The sequence below is a fragment of the Cavia porcellus genome, unplaced genomic scaffold (genome assembly GCF_034190915.1).
Source record: "Cavia porcellus strain 051 isolate PalLab524CR breed Dunkin Hartley unplaced genomic scaffold, mCavPor4.1 scaffold_33, whole genome shotgun sequence".
NCBI lineage: Eukaryota > Metazoa > Chordata > Mammalia > Rodentia > Caviidae > Cavia > Cavia porcellus.
In genome coordinates, this window is record NW_026947516.1 from 14,888,656 (window position 1) to 14,904,964 (window position 16,309).

Genomic DNA, 16,309 nt, shown 5'->3' on the forward strand with positions numbered 1-16,309 from the left:
TCATGTGAAAATTGGAACTAAAATTATCTTTGATAACAGAGGTAAAAATGGGGAGTGAAGGAGAAAGAGAAATAAGAAAAGGAGTAGGTTGTGCTTGTTAAGGTGTATACAGAACAGACAGCCCTCGATTCCAGTCTAACTGGAGACTCAGGTTCAATCTCAGCACTAAACATCTGCAAAATGTGGACAAGTCACTTCTGAACCTCAGTTTTACTTTCCTGAAATTGGGTTTGATGATAAACATTTTTGAAAAATCAAATCAAATAACATAATATTTCTGAAATATTTGGCAAATAGAAATGATCAAAATCAGCTGCTTTTGAATTTTCCCCCTTCCTTTATTCCTCAGCATAAATAGCTAAAAGTCACAAAATTCATTTTTGATAAGTTTCTCAATCTTCCTTTTTCACGGTGCTATTTTTTGATATCTACATCAGGAGTTAGCAAATGCTTCTCTGGGAAGAGCCAGGTAGTAAATATTTTATGCTCTGTGAGCCCCATGGTGTTGACAGCACCTGCTCAGCTCTGTCCTTAGAGCACAAAGGCAGCCATGGACAGTATGGAGATGAATGAGCAGGTGTGCTTTGATGAAACCTTAGAAAAATGGGCAATAGGCCAGGTTGTCAGTTTGTCAGCCTCTGATCTACATAAAAGTAACCAGAACAGCTAGCCTCAAACCTACACTAACTGACTCTGCAAAGATATTTCTCCACTACATCTCAACAAAGTAGTCATTCTGCCATAAAGAACCCATAAGCAATGTAGAGACTGGCAGCATGTCCACTCAGTTGATCCAACATGCTGATGGCAAATTTCTAACTGGAATGTTGGGATTCTGAAGTAAAGAAAGAAAAAGGTTTTGTCATTTAGTACATCATTTGTTTTAATTGTTGAAAGTGACTAAGCGACATGGAGAGGCCAAAGGCATTGAAAGAGGGATTTATTAATCACATTTCCTAAGAGAAGGGTGCACAATATGCCACACAGGGTCCCAGGAGAAGAAGCATCAGGTTATGGCCAGGGGTCTGGATAACTGCAGAAGGCCTTGGGGAACAGACTCTGCCCCTAACCTGCCTGATACCTAGCACTGAGATGATTTAGGGCAGGGGAAATACTGACTCTGTGTGTGTGTGTGTGTGTGTGTGTGTGTGTGTGTGTGTGTGTGTTTGACAGTTTTCTGTCACTGTGACAAAATACCTGAGGCCATCGGCTTGCATGCAGGAAAGATTTATTGTGCTCACAGTTTCAGAAGTTTCAGTCCATGGTTACTTGGCCCTCATCACTTTGAGCCTGTGGTGAGGCAGAACATATTGGTGAGGAGTGGATGGTAGAGCAAAGCTGCTCACCTTACAATGGCCAGGAAGCTGAAAGGGAGGACAGGAGCCCAGGTCCCAATATTCCCTTCAAAGGAATGCCCCATCCCGCCCCACCATAACCCATCCTGGTGACTCACCTCTTCCCAATAAGCCCCACCTCCCAATAGGCACCAGGGTGGTAAACAATCCTATACCATGTGGCCTTTGGAAGTCATTTCAGATCCAAACCATAACAGTACATGCGAATTAGATAAAGACCATGGTTTCTTTACGAGGAGACATGTTCTCAATTTAGCTGGCCCTGATGGAGAAGTCTGTAAAATCCCCCAAATGTCAAAACATCATATGATCCAGCAAACAAAAAACATGATGTACTACAAGAATGTTGATAACTCATGTGTCATGTACTACGTGAAACGTCGTATATGATAAATCATCTAGAAAGTTCTGGCAAGGTCTTTACTTGTTTATTTATGTAAAGGAGAATTTATATTCCTGGCTAAATTTTATGATCAATTGGTTATATTGCTTGTTTTGCTTTGCTCAAGGAGGTCTTGCTCTTTACTTAGTCTTTTAAAAAGCACAGATTTTTTTGTTTTCATTTTTGTTTCATAAGATTAAAACATAATTTGTTGAGAATGACCTCAAAGATTTAACTCAAAACAGGTTATCTAGTGTGGCATTTTTCCTAAGGGCATTTCAGCTGCATTAATCTCTACCAGTGATAATGAACCCCTTAGACCTTTCAATGACACAAACAGCCCACTGTGGCATGCGTGCCACAGGTTCACCACCACTGATCTATACTCTACACATCTAAAAATATAACATTTCCCTCCAAAGCTCCAAATTTTAGTTATATTTCTACTGCTCTTCATGGTTATGAAATATGCTCTTTTTAAAGCAGGTTTAAATATCTCTGCTGACTGCAGCTTTGATAACGGAGTGTGTGACTGGAAACAAGACAGAGAAGATGATTTTGACTGGAATCCTGCTGATCGAGATAATGGTATTTAGGTTTCACTATTTCATATTCTATACTGTGACAAAGGGAAAGAAGGCTTCTCAGTGACGGAGGGTTATTATTCCTGTCACTCCTCAGGTCAATGTTGTTTGTCATTTTTTAAAAACTGTAGACCTTCAAGTTCTCCCTGATGGATAGCAAACTCAGTCCAGCATATATTCCCTCTTTAATCTCCTCTCACCTACCTGCCCCCACAAATGATGTGGCAGCAAACCTCTTCTATATGTATCTTCCTGTTTCTGAGAGAGAAAGATGCATGGAGTCATGTGAAGCTTAGGAGTGCTGGCAGGAGGAAGCTGTTCTTTTGGCCCAGTTTACCAAGCAGTGGTGCTCTATAGTTTTCATTTTGTTCTTCCAGAGAAAGTAAATCTTGAAACATGACATCTTTCTAAACTGAGAGTTTTACTAGAGTCCCCCCTCCCTTTGGCCTCAAATTGACTTGAGGGTGTCGCTACATTGAGTGTCAAGTCAGCAGCTTGAACTCCTGGACCGAACTTTCTCTTCAGTTGCTGAAAGATCTCTTTCTGGGCCCCTGATCTTAGAGTTTCCTCAAACACAGCTCTGAGCCATGTGCTTACTTACTGCCTTTCTGCTGCCTTCTTCACCACTGTTGATGAGTTCAAGCTTTCCTCTCAGGTAGAGTGTCCTTCTTGCAGAGCCATTAGGAGCACTTATCAAATTCCTCTCTCCTAAAGCTGACTATACAACTAAGGTCAACTGTTACATCTCAGGGACTTCAATTCTTTACCAATCAACTTTGGAGATATATAGGATCGGCCTTCAGCTAAAAGATTCTTCTACATCCTTCCTTGGAATTAATTTTTCTCTGAGTCTTTCCTTTGAAGCCTTTACATACAACTAGAAAACTTGAATATCTCCAAAGAAATTCTTTAAAGTGTGGGCCTAGGGTAGAAGGGATGCATTATCCCACTGGCAGTTGTGCAAATAGAACTATAACTGAAGATTCAGGATGAACACAGGGCACATTTAACCAGTTGGACACAACACATCTTTGAGAAGCTACCTTGTTGATAACTAAGCTGAGTTCCTTTTTTCTTCCTGAAGCTTCTCTAAATTTATGTCTAAAAGAGCTGTATCACACTGGGAGGCCACATGTTATCTTGAGATCTTGACAGCTCACACAGGCAGCAATGTGTTACATTGAGTGTCCCATCAGTGGGAAGTCTCCTATTTACAAGCACCCAATCCACAATAATCCTGGAGTTTTCAGCTTCTCCATCACTCAAGTCATACACTCTCCCTTCCTGCACCTCCTCTCTAGGTAAGTCTTTCTTTCTCTACAGAGTTAAATATGGGAAAGAAACGAGATCAATCAGTATTATTAAAGGGATAAACCTTAGACAGCTCAAAGTGAGATTTAGCTGGAAGAGTGATTCACAGAAGAGTGTGGCTGATACAGTTTCTGTATAGGAGGTCTAAGTTTCAGAGAAGCAATGACTACTTTTTAGTATGTCTTAAACATATTGTTCATCTGAAATTTAAGCCCCACTGGGCATGCTGTATTTCAACTTGCTGAATCTAATGGCTCTACTAGCTGGAAAAGACCTGACAGTGTTTGAGTCCAGTGAAAACTAAGGCATTAGGTTCTGCAAGTGTCTGTGGGAACTGCACTAAAAGATTCCAGCCCAACCTCAATGTCATCCTCCTAAGTTTTTATAGGAATTCCACCTTCTTCTCCACTTCCTCAGACCCCAGTCTGCAGGAGTTGTTGCTCAGGTTCATCAAAACCACAATCAGAAGATTGGAGATAAACAGAAGTCTACTCCCGTAGGTTAAAATAGTCTTAGAAGATTTTCAGGCATTCTAAGTCAGATCTCAGAGCGACACTTTGAACATGGTAATTGAGGTACATGAAACCATCAGGATAAATCCAGGTGTGTTGTAGATTAAACACCAGTTTATGGGCCCACCTAAGAAGCTGGCCACTGGGCAGATCACTGGCTCAGTGGGGTACTGCATTTCAAGAGTCCAACAATCAAGGTGGAAATAAAGTTCTGGAACATAAGGTCCTTATTAGCTGCAAATTACCTGCAGTGATAAAGGCCTATTTAATTAGATTCTTACCCCATATCTGCTACTCCAAGCTTTGTGATTGTGGACAAATTCCCCCATTTCTCTGACCTTCAATTTCCCTTTCTAAATGACAAAGGATTTCAACTGTGTAATCCCTAAAATCCATTTTAGAATGAATATTTTTTCCCTGTGTTCAAAATGTAAAGATCTTCAGCTTTCCCTATGGGACACTATTGTTTATTTTTATACCTATTTCATATAGAAAAGCCAAACCCTTTATAGTGGCCTTATTAATTGCATTTTTTTCTTCTCTTAAGCTGTTGGCTATTACATGACAGTTCCGGCCTTGGCTGGGCACAGGAAGGACATCGGACGATTGAAACTTCTCCTCCCAAACCTGCAGCCCCAAAGCAACTTCTGCTTGCTCTTCGATTACCGGTTGGCAGGAGACAAAGTAGGGAAACTTCGCGTGTTTGTAAAAAACAGTAACAATGCACTGGCATGGGAAGAGACCAAGAGTGAGGATGAAAAGTGGAAGACAGGAAAAATTCAGTTGCATCAAGGGATTGATGCTACCAAAAGTGTAAGTGGAAAAAATGGTTAAAGTAGATACGTACATTTTTTTCAGTGGCTTAATGAACAAAACAAAACACTGAAGTACCTAGGCACTGGAGACATAAAGATGAATACATTCCTCCTATAATTAAAGACCTTCCATTGCGGAGTAAAATAGGCAAAGAGGTTAATCAATACAACTAATGCCAATACTTGTCAGATGCATGCATATCATGTTCCATGGAAAAGACCTGTGTTTTTGTGCCTGGCTCCTCTTGCCAGCTTCCTCCCATACCAGTTGGGACATTCTTTAAGAGGTAAAAACAAAAAATGTTTTGTTCATTTATTCTGTGCACAGAGTGTGGTGTAACAAATGGTAGCCTGAGGATGATTTTTTAAATGTTATTTTTTAACTGAACTGGGAAAGTACCTGTTGCTGGTGGGGAGAAGGGGTGTCTCCGAGATCACACTCACATCCAGTGATTCACCAGAAGTTTGCATAGAACTCTAAAAGCTGTTATTCATGATACCAATTTACAGAGATTAAAATAAGCAAAGGATAGAAGCACATAGTGCAGAATCCAAGAGGAACCAGGCACAAGCTTATAATTTTCCACCCCCAGGAGAGTCATATGGGAACTCTTAGTTCTGCCAGAAGCCATGCATGACAACACTCAGCAAGTATTCCCACCAGGGACACTCACCCAAGCCTTGGTATTCAAAGTTTTTGTTAAGAAGTCAGTCGGTCTGCCCCCGCATCTGCTGATGTGGATGACTAGTTAGTCGGTCTCCAGACTCTTCAGAGGTCAGCTTGATACCATGTAATCCAAGTCTCCCACCATAAATTGCATTGTGGGGCTGGGGATTTAGCTCAGCGGCATAAGCACCTGTCTTGCAAGCAGGCAGTCGTGAGTTCGATCCCTGGTACCGATAAAATCAAAAAAGACCCAAAAAAAATCGTCTTCATAAATTGCATTGCTAGAATAAACTATCTGGCTTGACCCTAGGTCTCAGGTAAATAATATCGTAATCTGTCAGATGTGATATTCCAACGTTAAATGTTATCTTCCAGGAGCCAGTCACAGGCCCAACTTTCTTTAGAATGTACAGGTTTTAGACAACTCAGATCTGCTGAATTAATCCTTCACTGCAGAGGTAGGCCTATAAAACAGTCATAAAGAAGTTGGTTTATGGAAACACTGAGAAAGAACAAATTAAATAAAAAGAAATTGTTTGTTGAGTTTGACTATCAACATGTGGCTGGTGACCTTCGCAGGAATTATTTCTTTAGAAGGAAGGGTCAAAATCACAGGGACCGGCACCACCTCCTCGCGCCGCTTTACAAACCTAGACTGTGGCTCCCCGCCTCCTGTCTGCGTCCTCACATCCCCGCCCCCTCTCACTGTAGATTCTCCTACCACGACGCACCCGCTATCATCACGTGATTGCCTCATCCGGGTCCTTTGGGTTCTCTCTCCCTCTCCCAACATGGCGGCCTCAGCAAAAAAGAAGAAGAAGAAGGGGAAGACTATCCCCCTAACCGACTTTCTGGCTGAGGATAGAGGGACTGGTGGAGGAACCACCTATGTTCCCAAACCAGTCAGCTGGGCTGATGAAACAGATGACCTGGAAGGAGATGTTTCAACCCCTTGGCACAGTAACGATGATGATGTGTATAGGGCACCTCCAATTGACCGTTCCATCCTTCCCACTGCTCCACGAGCTGCTCGGGAACCCAATATCGACCGGAGCCGTCTTCCCAAATCGCCACCCTACACTGCTTTTCTAGGAAACTTGCCCTATGAAGTGACAGAAGACTCTATTAAGGAATTCTTTAGAGGCTTAAATATCCGTGCAGTGCGTTTGCCACGTGAACCCAGCAATCCAGACAGGTTGAAAGGTTTTGGTTATGCTGAGTTTGAGGACCTGGATTCCCTGCTCAGTGCCCTGAGTCTCAATGAAGAGTCTCTAGGTAACAGGAGAATTCGAGTGGATGTTGCTGATCAAGCACAGGATAAAGGCCGGGATGATCGTTCTTTCTGGCGAGATAGAAATCGACATTCTGACAAAACAGACACAGACTGGAGGGCACGTCCTGCCACAGACAGCTTTGATGACTATCCACCAAGAAGAGGTGATGATAGCTTTGGCGACAAGTATCGAGATCGTTATGATCCAGACCGGTACCGTGATGGGTATCGGGATAGAGATGGCTATCGGGATGGCCCACGCCGGGGTATGGATCGATATAAAGGCCGAGTTCGATATGATGACCGAGGCAGCAGAGACTATGATAGAGGCTATGATTCCAGAATAGGCAGTGGCAGAAGAGCCTTTGGTAGTGGGTACCGTAGATATGATCATTACAGAGGAGGAGGAGCCCGATATGAAGACCGGTATGACAGACGAGATGATCGACCTTGGGGCTCCAGAGATGATTACTCACGGGACGATTATAGACGTGATGACAGAGGTCCCCCCCAAAGACCCAAACTGAACCTAAAGCCTCGGAGTACTCCTAAGGAAGATGATTCTTCTGCTAGTACCTCCCAGTCCAGTCGAGCAGCTTCTATCTTTGGAGGGGCAAAGCCTGTTGACACGGCTGCCAGAGAAAGAGAAGTGGAAGAACGGCTACAGAAAGAGCAGGAGAAGCTGCAACGGCAGCTGGATGAGCCGAAACTAGAACGACGGCCTTGGGAAAGACAGCCAAGCTGGCGAAGTGAAGAAACTCAGGAACAGGAAAGATCAAGGACAGGAAGCGAATCATCACAGACTGGAACCTCAGCCCCATCTGGCAGAAGTAAGTTAGACCAGGATGCCCGAAGAAGAGAGAGTGAGAAGTCTCTAGAAAATGAAACACTCAGTAAGGAGGAAGACTGTCACTCTCCAACTTGTAAGCCTCCCAAACCTGATCAGCCTCTAAAAGTAATGCCAGCCCCTCCACCGAAGGAGAATGCATGGGTGAAGCGAAGTTCTAACGCTCCTGCTCGATCTCAGAGCTCAGACACAGAGCACCAATCTCCTACAAGTGGTGGGGGGAAACTAGCTCCAGCTCAGCCTTCTGAGGAGGGACCATCAAGGAAAGATGAAAATAATGGAATGAGTACCCAAAAAGGCCAAACTGGGAACTCCATCCGTGGTCCAGGAGATGGAGGGAACAAAGACCTTTGGAAGGAGTCAGATAGGAAAGATGGCAAAAAGGATCAAGACTCTAGATCTTCACCTGAGCCAAAGAAACTTGAGGAAAATCCAGCCTCCAAGTTCAGTTCTGCAAGCAAGTATGCTGCTCTCGGCATGGATGGTGAAGATGATAATGAAGGAGAAGACTACACTGACTAGACCTCTACATCCTGTGCTTTCTCCTAGTCTTTCTCCAGCCTGGAATTCAAGACCAATCAAACTTCTATCCAGTCAAGGCAAAATAAAGCTCACCATCTCCTGGAGACTTTTCTTAAATTTTTTTTAAAATGAAATTCTTTTGCATGCTGCTGCAGCCTTTTAAAGTATTGAAGTAACCGGAGAATCACCATTATAGTCAGAAACAGAGACTACAGCTTTTTAATGGAAAAGTTGTGTTGTGTTCTTAGGATACCATGCAATTGCCTGTGTGATTAGTGCCTAGGGGCCTCCATTTAGCAAAAATGGTAATGACAGTGATATGATATCTGGAGTGGTTGAGCAGTAGGGGAGGGATAAGGAACAGTGAGGTTTCTACCTTTTCATTCTTGTTGTGGCTTATATGAATTCTCAAGCATTATCTGAATAAATTTTCCATCCTTGGAAAGGTACATTTTCTCTTTCAAATTGTTTGTCTCCAGGAGGCTGCCAACCCTTCCTCTTATTTTTATTCTGAGTTGATGGAGCCAGCCTAGGGGAAATGCCTTTAGTGTTTACCCCCTAGGGGGGTAGATGAGAGTGTGTCTACAGGCCACTGAAGAATACAATTGCTTGGGGACCAAAATAATGGGGAAGTTGTGCTTGGAGGAGAGATTTAGGGAGGTGATGGATTATTTTGCACCAGGTAGTAGGGGGAAGTGGTGTGACCTGATAAACACATGAATGGTTATTTCCTAGAGCAGGAAGCACTTAGGGGTCATGGGAATTCCCATTCTTGTGTCTTGGTTGTGCCCTTTCTCTTACCATTTCTGAAAGTTTAAATACATTTACATTCTTTGGAAACCTTGAAGCTTTAACACATCCAGACTCTTAGGGCCCAGCATGGTGGCCTACACCTGTCATTCCAGCACTTGGGAGGCTGAGACAGGCAGATTGCTGCAAGTTTGAGGCTAGTGAGGGCTACAAAGTGAGTTCAAGGCCAGTCTGGACTATATAATAATGAGACTGGCTCAAAAAACAAAACAAAAAAAATTTTTTTTCAGACTCCTAACAATCTCATGTTCTTCATGCTGCTCTAACCTCCCTAAAACTAGTCTCTAGATCTAAAGATGCGGCCTCTTAGGCATTTTTTATCTCAGCCACTGGATGCTGTGACATGAAGAATCACTGCTTTTCTCAAAAAAAAAAAAAATCAGTTCTTTGATGTGTTTTAATTCATTCCTTCCCTCCTGCTCTGACCCTTTTTATAGACCAGAATGCTCTAGGTTGATCTTTGGTGATGAATAAGTAGAGAAATAGGGACAGTTACATGGAAGCTTTTCTTACAACCTCAATTGGGGGAGCTGGGGGTTTAGTTTGTTTTCATAACTTTTCACTGAAGTCCCACACCAATGCTTGGGTTATTATATGGCCTAGGTCAGTGTGTGGCTTTCTGCTTGTGGGAGGGGATGTGGTTTTTAGCTTGAGAGAATAAATGGTAAATATTTCACAAGGTCCTGTTTTCTCTTGGAACACAATAGCTTTAGTGGGGGGTCAGCTTGGTAAATAAGATTTCTTCTCACTGGGCAGTACTGGTGCTGCTGACAGATGATGCTTGGTCTCTTTATTTGCAAGCCTTTCTCCCATTGGTCCTAGGGTAGCCTTTCTGGCCCTGCAGAGGGTGTGTGCCCTGTGCCTGTGAGCTGCGGCAGTGGGCATAATGAGCCATTTACCAAGTGGACTAAAGGTATACCTAGTAAATTACCATTAATTGGTGGGGTTGGTAAGTAATTAGGACGCAAGCTTTTAGACATACCCAAAGTTGAACGGGTTTTCTTCTAAAACCGTTGGTTGTAGATAATGAAAAGGTAGTTTACTCTCTTTACGTCTGCTCTTCTGAATAGTTGTATACAAAAAAGCTATTTTGTCCCACTCCCCTTCCTTGCCTCCACTAAATAGAAACAGGGACTGGTTTAGGTCTCCTGGATACATGTAAAATTTGTACAAAAATATCTTCTATGAAAATGATTTGTAACCTGTAGACTTACTACCTGGGAGATGTCTTGAGATGTAAATTCCCATCCTGTGGGTTTGTTTTGTTTTGTTTTGTTTTTCTACAAATAAATTTGATGTTTAAAACTCAAAAAAAAAATCACAGGGACCAGAGGCTGGATACAGCCAAGGTGCACCCTGGTGAAAAGTTGGGTCAGTGTGTGAAAGAAAAAACTTAAAGGGAAATACAGGAAGAAGGGATCAGAGGGAGCACAATTGGGAGATCCGTGAATCGGAATCCATTTATACTTTGCTTGTGAAAGATGATGATTAATGTGAGTACAATCCCATTTCTTGGCAATAGGAACCAGACAGAAAGTCTAGTTAGTCCCTTGTGTCAGGTGTTAAGTTTAACATCTTTTCATTTACTTACCACACTTTAATTAAAGCAGAATGTCTTATTTTAATTTCCTCATAAGACATGACTATAAATAAAACTGTATATTGGGCCCTAGTTAATGAATTTCATAACCACTCTTTCCCTTTGCAGTAAAAGTGGTTAGTTCATTTTCAGGACTGACGCATGCAGTAATTCAAATGTATTCTCATTGCGGTGCATTTACATCAGTATAAATTCAAGCCACATGCTTACATTGTCATGGTTGCAGCATGCTTGGGGGATGGCAGCCCCAAGCCATGCTATGTATGGATGACATTTCCCATTGGACAGTTGAAATATGTCTCAGTGTGACGTTCACAATTATTTCCATGCTGATCAAGTTCACGTTCTGGTAGCTTGGGAGAAAGTACATTATCAGTACAGTGCCATTCTAAATTCACATTTTGAAGCCATGGTCCCCAAGAGCCTGGCCAGCCACCACATTGTAAGGCAACAGTGCTGGCACCTATGTCCTGAATTTTTCAAGACTGTGAGAAACCTTGATGGGGGATATTGGAGGTTGATCACACTGAATAATCCAGACTAAAGCATGTATTCCAGTTTTCCATTGTCAAATTTGCCATAGATATTTGTAGCACATGGTTGGTGACTTTAAATGCATGCACTTGAGTGTAACAGATAAGTTATATCCTTCCATGAAATGAAGTTATATGTGAATTCAGAAGGGAATTCAATCCCCTATTAGTCAGGAGGGATTTAATCCCCACTATTTGCTCACATGGGCTTCGCAGAGGAGCTGCTCTGTAAGGTGTCTCCTGCCTCTGAAAGACTGGAGTGGCACAGACATTCAGAAGAAGACAGCACATCTTCATTTCATTGTGGGGCTAGGGATACCCCCATGTGACCCTTGAAGCCATTCATCTCTTCAACTTCAATGCCATAATCTTGTTGCTGAAAATCCAGCTGAAATAGTAGCATCAGGCAACCATCGCCCACTCAGGCCTCTGCCAAGGCAAGGCAGTGGTGGTTCTTCCTAGTTGTGGAGAAGTGAGCTTCTCCTCTCAGTGCTTCTCTCATTAGCTCTCCACCTTGTACTAGGATAGTCTCCTCAAAACAGTTAAATGTGCCAGGAGCAAACACCAAGAAAGTCACTGTCTTCCAGCAAAGCATGTTTTGATTGTCATATCCCAAGTCTGATAAAAGGGAATATTAAAAGGCTGCCTACATTTTGTGGGGGACAGGGTAAGGAAAATGTAGTGAAACACACAGAAATTACTATGCCAAATAATTACTGTGATGTTTATTTTCAATTTTCCAGGGGATACTGGTGATAGAAAAGACGCCATATCCCAAGATGTAGACATGCTCACCCTCATCATCCTGTTCACTGCAGCTGCTGTGAGGGAGCTGCTCTTTGGCTCAGTTTTCCTCTATCAAATAATCCAAAGGGAATGTCTTCCTGAAAGGCATTCCCTCCTGAGAAGAGAATAGAGAAAGAAAAGACTTCTATACCCAGTCGTGCTGTCTCTTCTTAGTATTAGCTTGTTTCCAGCAGTTCTCAAGAAAATGTGACCATCTTGAAAGCAAAAGAGAGATCTGAGCAATGATAGTCACAGGCTCTTGTCACTCCCACCCCACCCCCACCGAGATTTTCTGTATTCGCTTCAGAAAGCCTCAAAAGTTGGATACAGCAATGATAGCAAGCCTAAATTTCTCTATTACACTGAAAATTGTAATTTCTTACAAAGCAAGAAGGGAGTCTATAATAGTGACTGAGCATCATATTCTTTCTCTCTCTGTCTCTGTCTCTCCATCTCTGCATCTCTCCATATCTTTGTCTCTATGTCTCTGTCTCTCCCTTCCCTTGCCTTCTCTTCTCCTCTCCAACTGAAGATTAAACTCAGGGTCTTCACCCTGAGCTAAATCCCCAGTCATTTTTATATGTCATTTTGAGACAAAATCTTTGCTAAGTCACTAAATTGCCCAGGCTGGGCTCACACTTGTGATCCCCCTCCCTCAGCCTCCTAGAGTATAAGCATGTGCTACTATGAGCATGATTCTTCAAGGATCTTTCTTTAAAACGCAGGTTTTCTTAGCTTCTTTGTAGTTTTTCTGTTTGTTTATTTTTATGGTATGGGGGATTGAACTCTGGGCCTTTGCACTGAGCCATATCCTTGGTCTCCTTCCAACCCCATTTCTTGAAACAAGATCTCCCTAGGTTGCTAAATGCCCAGGTAGGGCTCAAATTTGCAACCTTCCTGCCTCAGCCTCCCAGAATGCTGGGATTACAGGTGTGTGGTGTCATGCCCAGTTTAAAATGCCAATTTTCTATAAGTTTAAATTTATTAAATATTTTTAAAAGACAAGGTCAATTTCTTTCTTGAAAAAAGTAGATTTATAATTACAGCAGAGTAACGAATGTTTTCATATTTTGTGTTTTATGTTTCATGTGAATACATGTTTATCTATTTATAACCATAATCAGCATGGGCTATTGTCAAACTCCATTTTGACAGACTGTGTGTGTGTGTGATTTTAAAGAAGAACATGGAGGTGGGGATTTAGCTCAGCGGTATAAGCACCTGCCTTGCAAGCAGGCGGTTGTGAGTTCGATCCCCAGTACCGATAAAAAAAAAAAAAAAAGAAGAAGAAGAACATGTTCTAAATTAAGTATTCTTTTTTCTCTAATGCTTTTGTTTCAAGGAAACCTTAATTATCTTTGAATCAAAATCATCTTTCTATCTTCTAAGTCTGCTTATTTCTGATCCTGAAATTATAGAATACATAGGCCCATTATTCTCTTATTTCTGGGAAATATATCAGAAGTATGGGAGTCAAGCCTCTACTCATACTGAATCATACTGAATAGATGCCCCATAAATTGTAGCTATTATTTTCATCATCACTTAATTTGGAAAGTATTTTTGGTATTTGTTCTTATTATAAAAGTAACACAAAGGTTTTTTTTTGTTGTTTTGTTGCTTTTTTGAGACAAGGTCTCACTGTGCGGTTCAGGCTGGTCTTGAACACATGGCAATCCTCCTGCCTCAGCCTCCCAAGTCCTGGGACTACAGGAGTACACCACCATGCCCAGCTAAGACAACTATTTTAAAAGCATTATAATATCGAAGCAACATATAAACATTCATTTATCAAATGTTTATTTTATCATAGCTACTTGAAAATATTTTTAGATAAGCCAGTAAATATAAAATAGTTGCTATATATTTAATTTTGTTAAATGAGTTCTCTACCATTTTGTATTCAAAGATAATTCTCTTTAGTATTCATCCTCTGTTCTATAGATTTTGGGAATTTCTAAAGTACAAAAAGTTGCTTTTTCTTTTTACTATTAATAGATTTCTTAAAATGGTTACAGCATCATACTGTGAAACATTTTAACACATGAAAAATGACATTCTAGACAATTTCCAAACATATAAGCAAACTATACTACTATAAACTACCAAAATCTGAATATCAAAATAATTCCCTTTTGACTATATTGTTTTGCATTAGATGCTCATGGAAATATTCAATTTCTTTTAACCTGGTTTTTATAAGGAAAACTATTTTTGTTGTTTTTATCTATTTTCTTTAAAGCTTTCTTGTTCCAAAGTTTCCTTTATGTCTTAGCCTTCTTAGCTTTATAGGGCTTTTCAGAATCTAGAGTTAGCTGTAATTTTGTTTTCTCCGAACAGAGCTCTCAGTGTGGATACCCAGTGTCTGAAAACCCTATTCCTATATAGTCAAAAGATTACTATGTAGTGAATGCCAAAGCCAGTTTCTATACAATAATAATGCATGTCTTAGTTACTCTCTCATCATTGAGACACAATACCCAACACCCACAACTGTAAGGAGTTCATTTAGCTCAGTTTGTAGAGGTTTCAGTTCATAGTCAGCTGGCTCCAAGGCAGGGTGGCATGGCAGAGGGGCATCACAGAGGAGAAACTGCTCATGGTGTGGCAGCACGAAGCAGAGAGCGATTAAGGAAGGAGGGAGTTAAATCCCTCCAGGCCACACCTCCAGGTGACCCAGCTCCTGGACCAGGCTTCACCTCCCAACCTCACATTTAGTTATAAATGCATCAGGGATAAGTATCACACTCCTGTGATTCAGTTACCATCCCAAAAGCCTCACCTATGAGCACATGAGGATTGGGGGGCATCTAGATTAAACCATAATAATGCCTGGGTTTAGTGCTTATTAATAACTGTTAAATAGTTTGGCTAGATTGTTGTTTTGCATATTTTGAAGTAATTTATTATTCCTTCTCTATTGTTAGATAATTTTTGAAGCAGAACGTGGCAAAGGCAAAACTGGAGAAATTGCAGTGGACGGCGTCCTGCTCCTTTCAGGCTCCTGTCCCCCTGGTCTTTAACTGTGCAAGGTTGACCGTTACTGTTGTCTTTTATATCATAAAATTTGGCTTTTTGTGTCAGTTCTCTGTTTTTTTGATGTGACATCATAAGACTCCCCATTTTAGACATACAACCTGAAAATTGTAACATATCAATAGAAACACTGTAAAGTGTCTTTCTTATATCAGATGTGCTGATATTTGCTTTAGATACAGTGCCACTGTGTCTTCTCTATCATTTCTGATCTTTTCCCCAGTACATTATAAAAATATAGCAATGATACTTCATCCCTTCCTCTCTACCCAGTATATCTTATTTTTCTAAGAGGCTGTTGAATTTCTCCATGCAACATTTCTTGAACAACAACAACAGAATTCACAGAGAGATGTCTAACTGTTTGACTTTTATGGTGCTTCTTGGAAACTATGATACTAAATTTAAATTTTGTCTCTGTGGCTCAGCCTGCTGTTTCATAGCTAAGTGTGTATATTTAAAGTCTTTGTAATAATAATATCTAAATAACTACCTTGTGTTATGACTTAGATTTTCCTAAGCAAGAAAATTTGCTGTTGATTATATGTTTATATGTGTGTATGATTACCTGCTTTTCTGGAAATGAAGTTTTCATTCTTTTCTGTATGGAAATATTTTCTATTCTTATCATTACTATTATGTGAAAGATGATCACTTTGTGAGACCTCATAACTGCAAAGCAAATTGGCGTATATAGTTGAACTCAGTGTCAGACAACTACCAAAAACTAAATTAACAGGTAATAGCACTCCAAAACAGAGTGATACTTTCTTTTTATCTCTTGTCACCCAAGTTTAAGAAGAGCATTGCATGATAGTGTATTCCTTAAAGATAACATCATACAGCCTTCAACTCATGATGGTTCAGTCTAGGAGTCTTTGTAGTTTTATGGTAATGCAAAAGTAATATGCACTGCATGGAAACCATACTTCAAATTTTGAATTTGGGTTTTTCTCAAGCTATCACTGTGTGACATGATCCTCTCTCATGAAGCTGGGCAGCAGCAGCGAGTCGCATCTCCCAGTCAGGTGTAGGATCACGAGAAGAAGCAGCCCATATTTTCCTGTGGTGCTGGCAGGTTTTGGATGCTGTGTTTTTGTATCATATCATGTCTACAAAACTCCCATCTGTGTCTCTACAAGCGATATTCACTGCTTTATTATAAAACAGAATTTGTATTATGTGATTTTTCTCAGTTGCTGGCTAATAGTGTTCTCAGCACATTTCAGGTATGCTAAGGCTAACCTATGCTATTCGATAGGTGACATGTATGAAA

The 16,309-nt window shown here is 41.0% G+C and overlaps 2 protein-coding genes across 3 annotated transcripts in view; both read left to right on the forward strand.

Moving 5' to 3' along the window:
* Egfl6 (EGF like domain multiple 6) overlaps nucleotides 1-15,781 on the forward strand; it is a 59,298-nt gene extending 43,517 nt beyond the window's left edge. Inside the window, exons 10-12 of one of the 2 annotated variants that reach the window (XM_013144886.3) lie at nucleotides 2,221-2,325; nucleotides 4,692-4,957; nucleotides 14,925-15,781. In XM_013144886.3, coding sequence (XP_013000340.1) covers nucleotides 2,221-2,325; nucleotides 4,692-4,957; nucleotides 14,925-15,020 — 467 coding nt within the window. In that variant the 3' untranslated portion in view covers nucleotides 15,021-15,781. The remainder of the gene's footprint in view (nucleotides 1-2,220; nucleotides 2,326-4,691; nucleotides 4,958-14,924) is intronic. The other variant, XM_003463028.5, reaches the window with a different exon arrangement.
* On the forward strand, nucleotides 6,169-8,717 carry LOC100717994 (eukaryotic translation initiation factor 4B-like). The gene has a single exon (XM_063242710.1). The coding sequence runs from the start codon at nucleotides 6,184-6,186 to the stop codon at nucleotides 8,266-8,268; it is 2,085 nt and encodes a 694-aa protein (XP_063098780.1). The 5' UTR covers nucleotides 6,169-6,183; the 3' UTR covers nucleotides 8,269-8,717.
* Nucleotides 15,782-16,309: the final 528 nt, after the last annotated feature.

Bases quoted from the DNA above. Each gene is read 5' to 3' on its own strand.
- LOC100717994 (XM_063242710.1), top strand. From the start codon at position 6,184: ATGTGGCTGGTGACCTTCGCAGGAATTATTTCTTTAGAAGGAAGGGTC.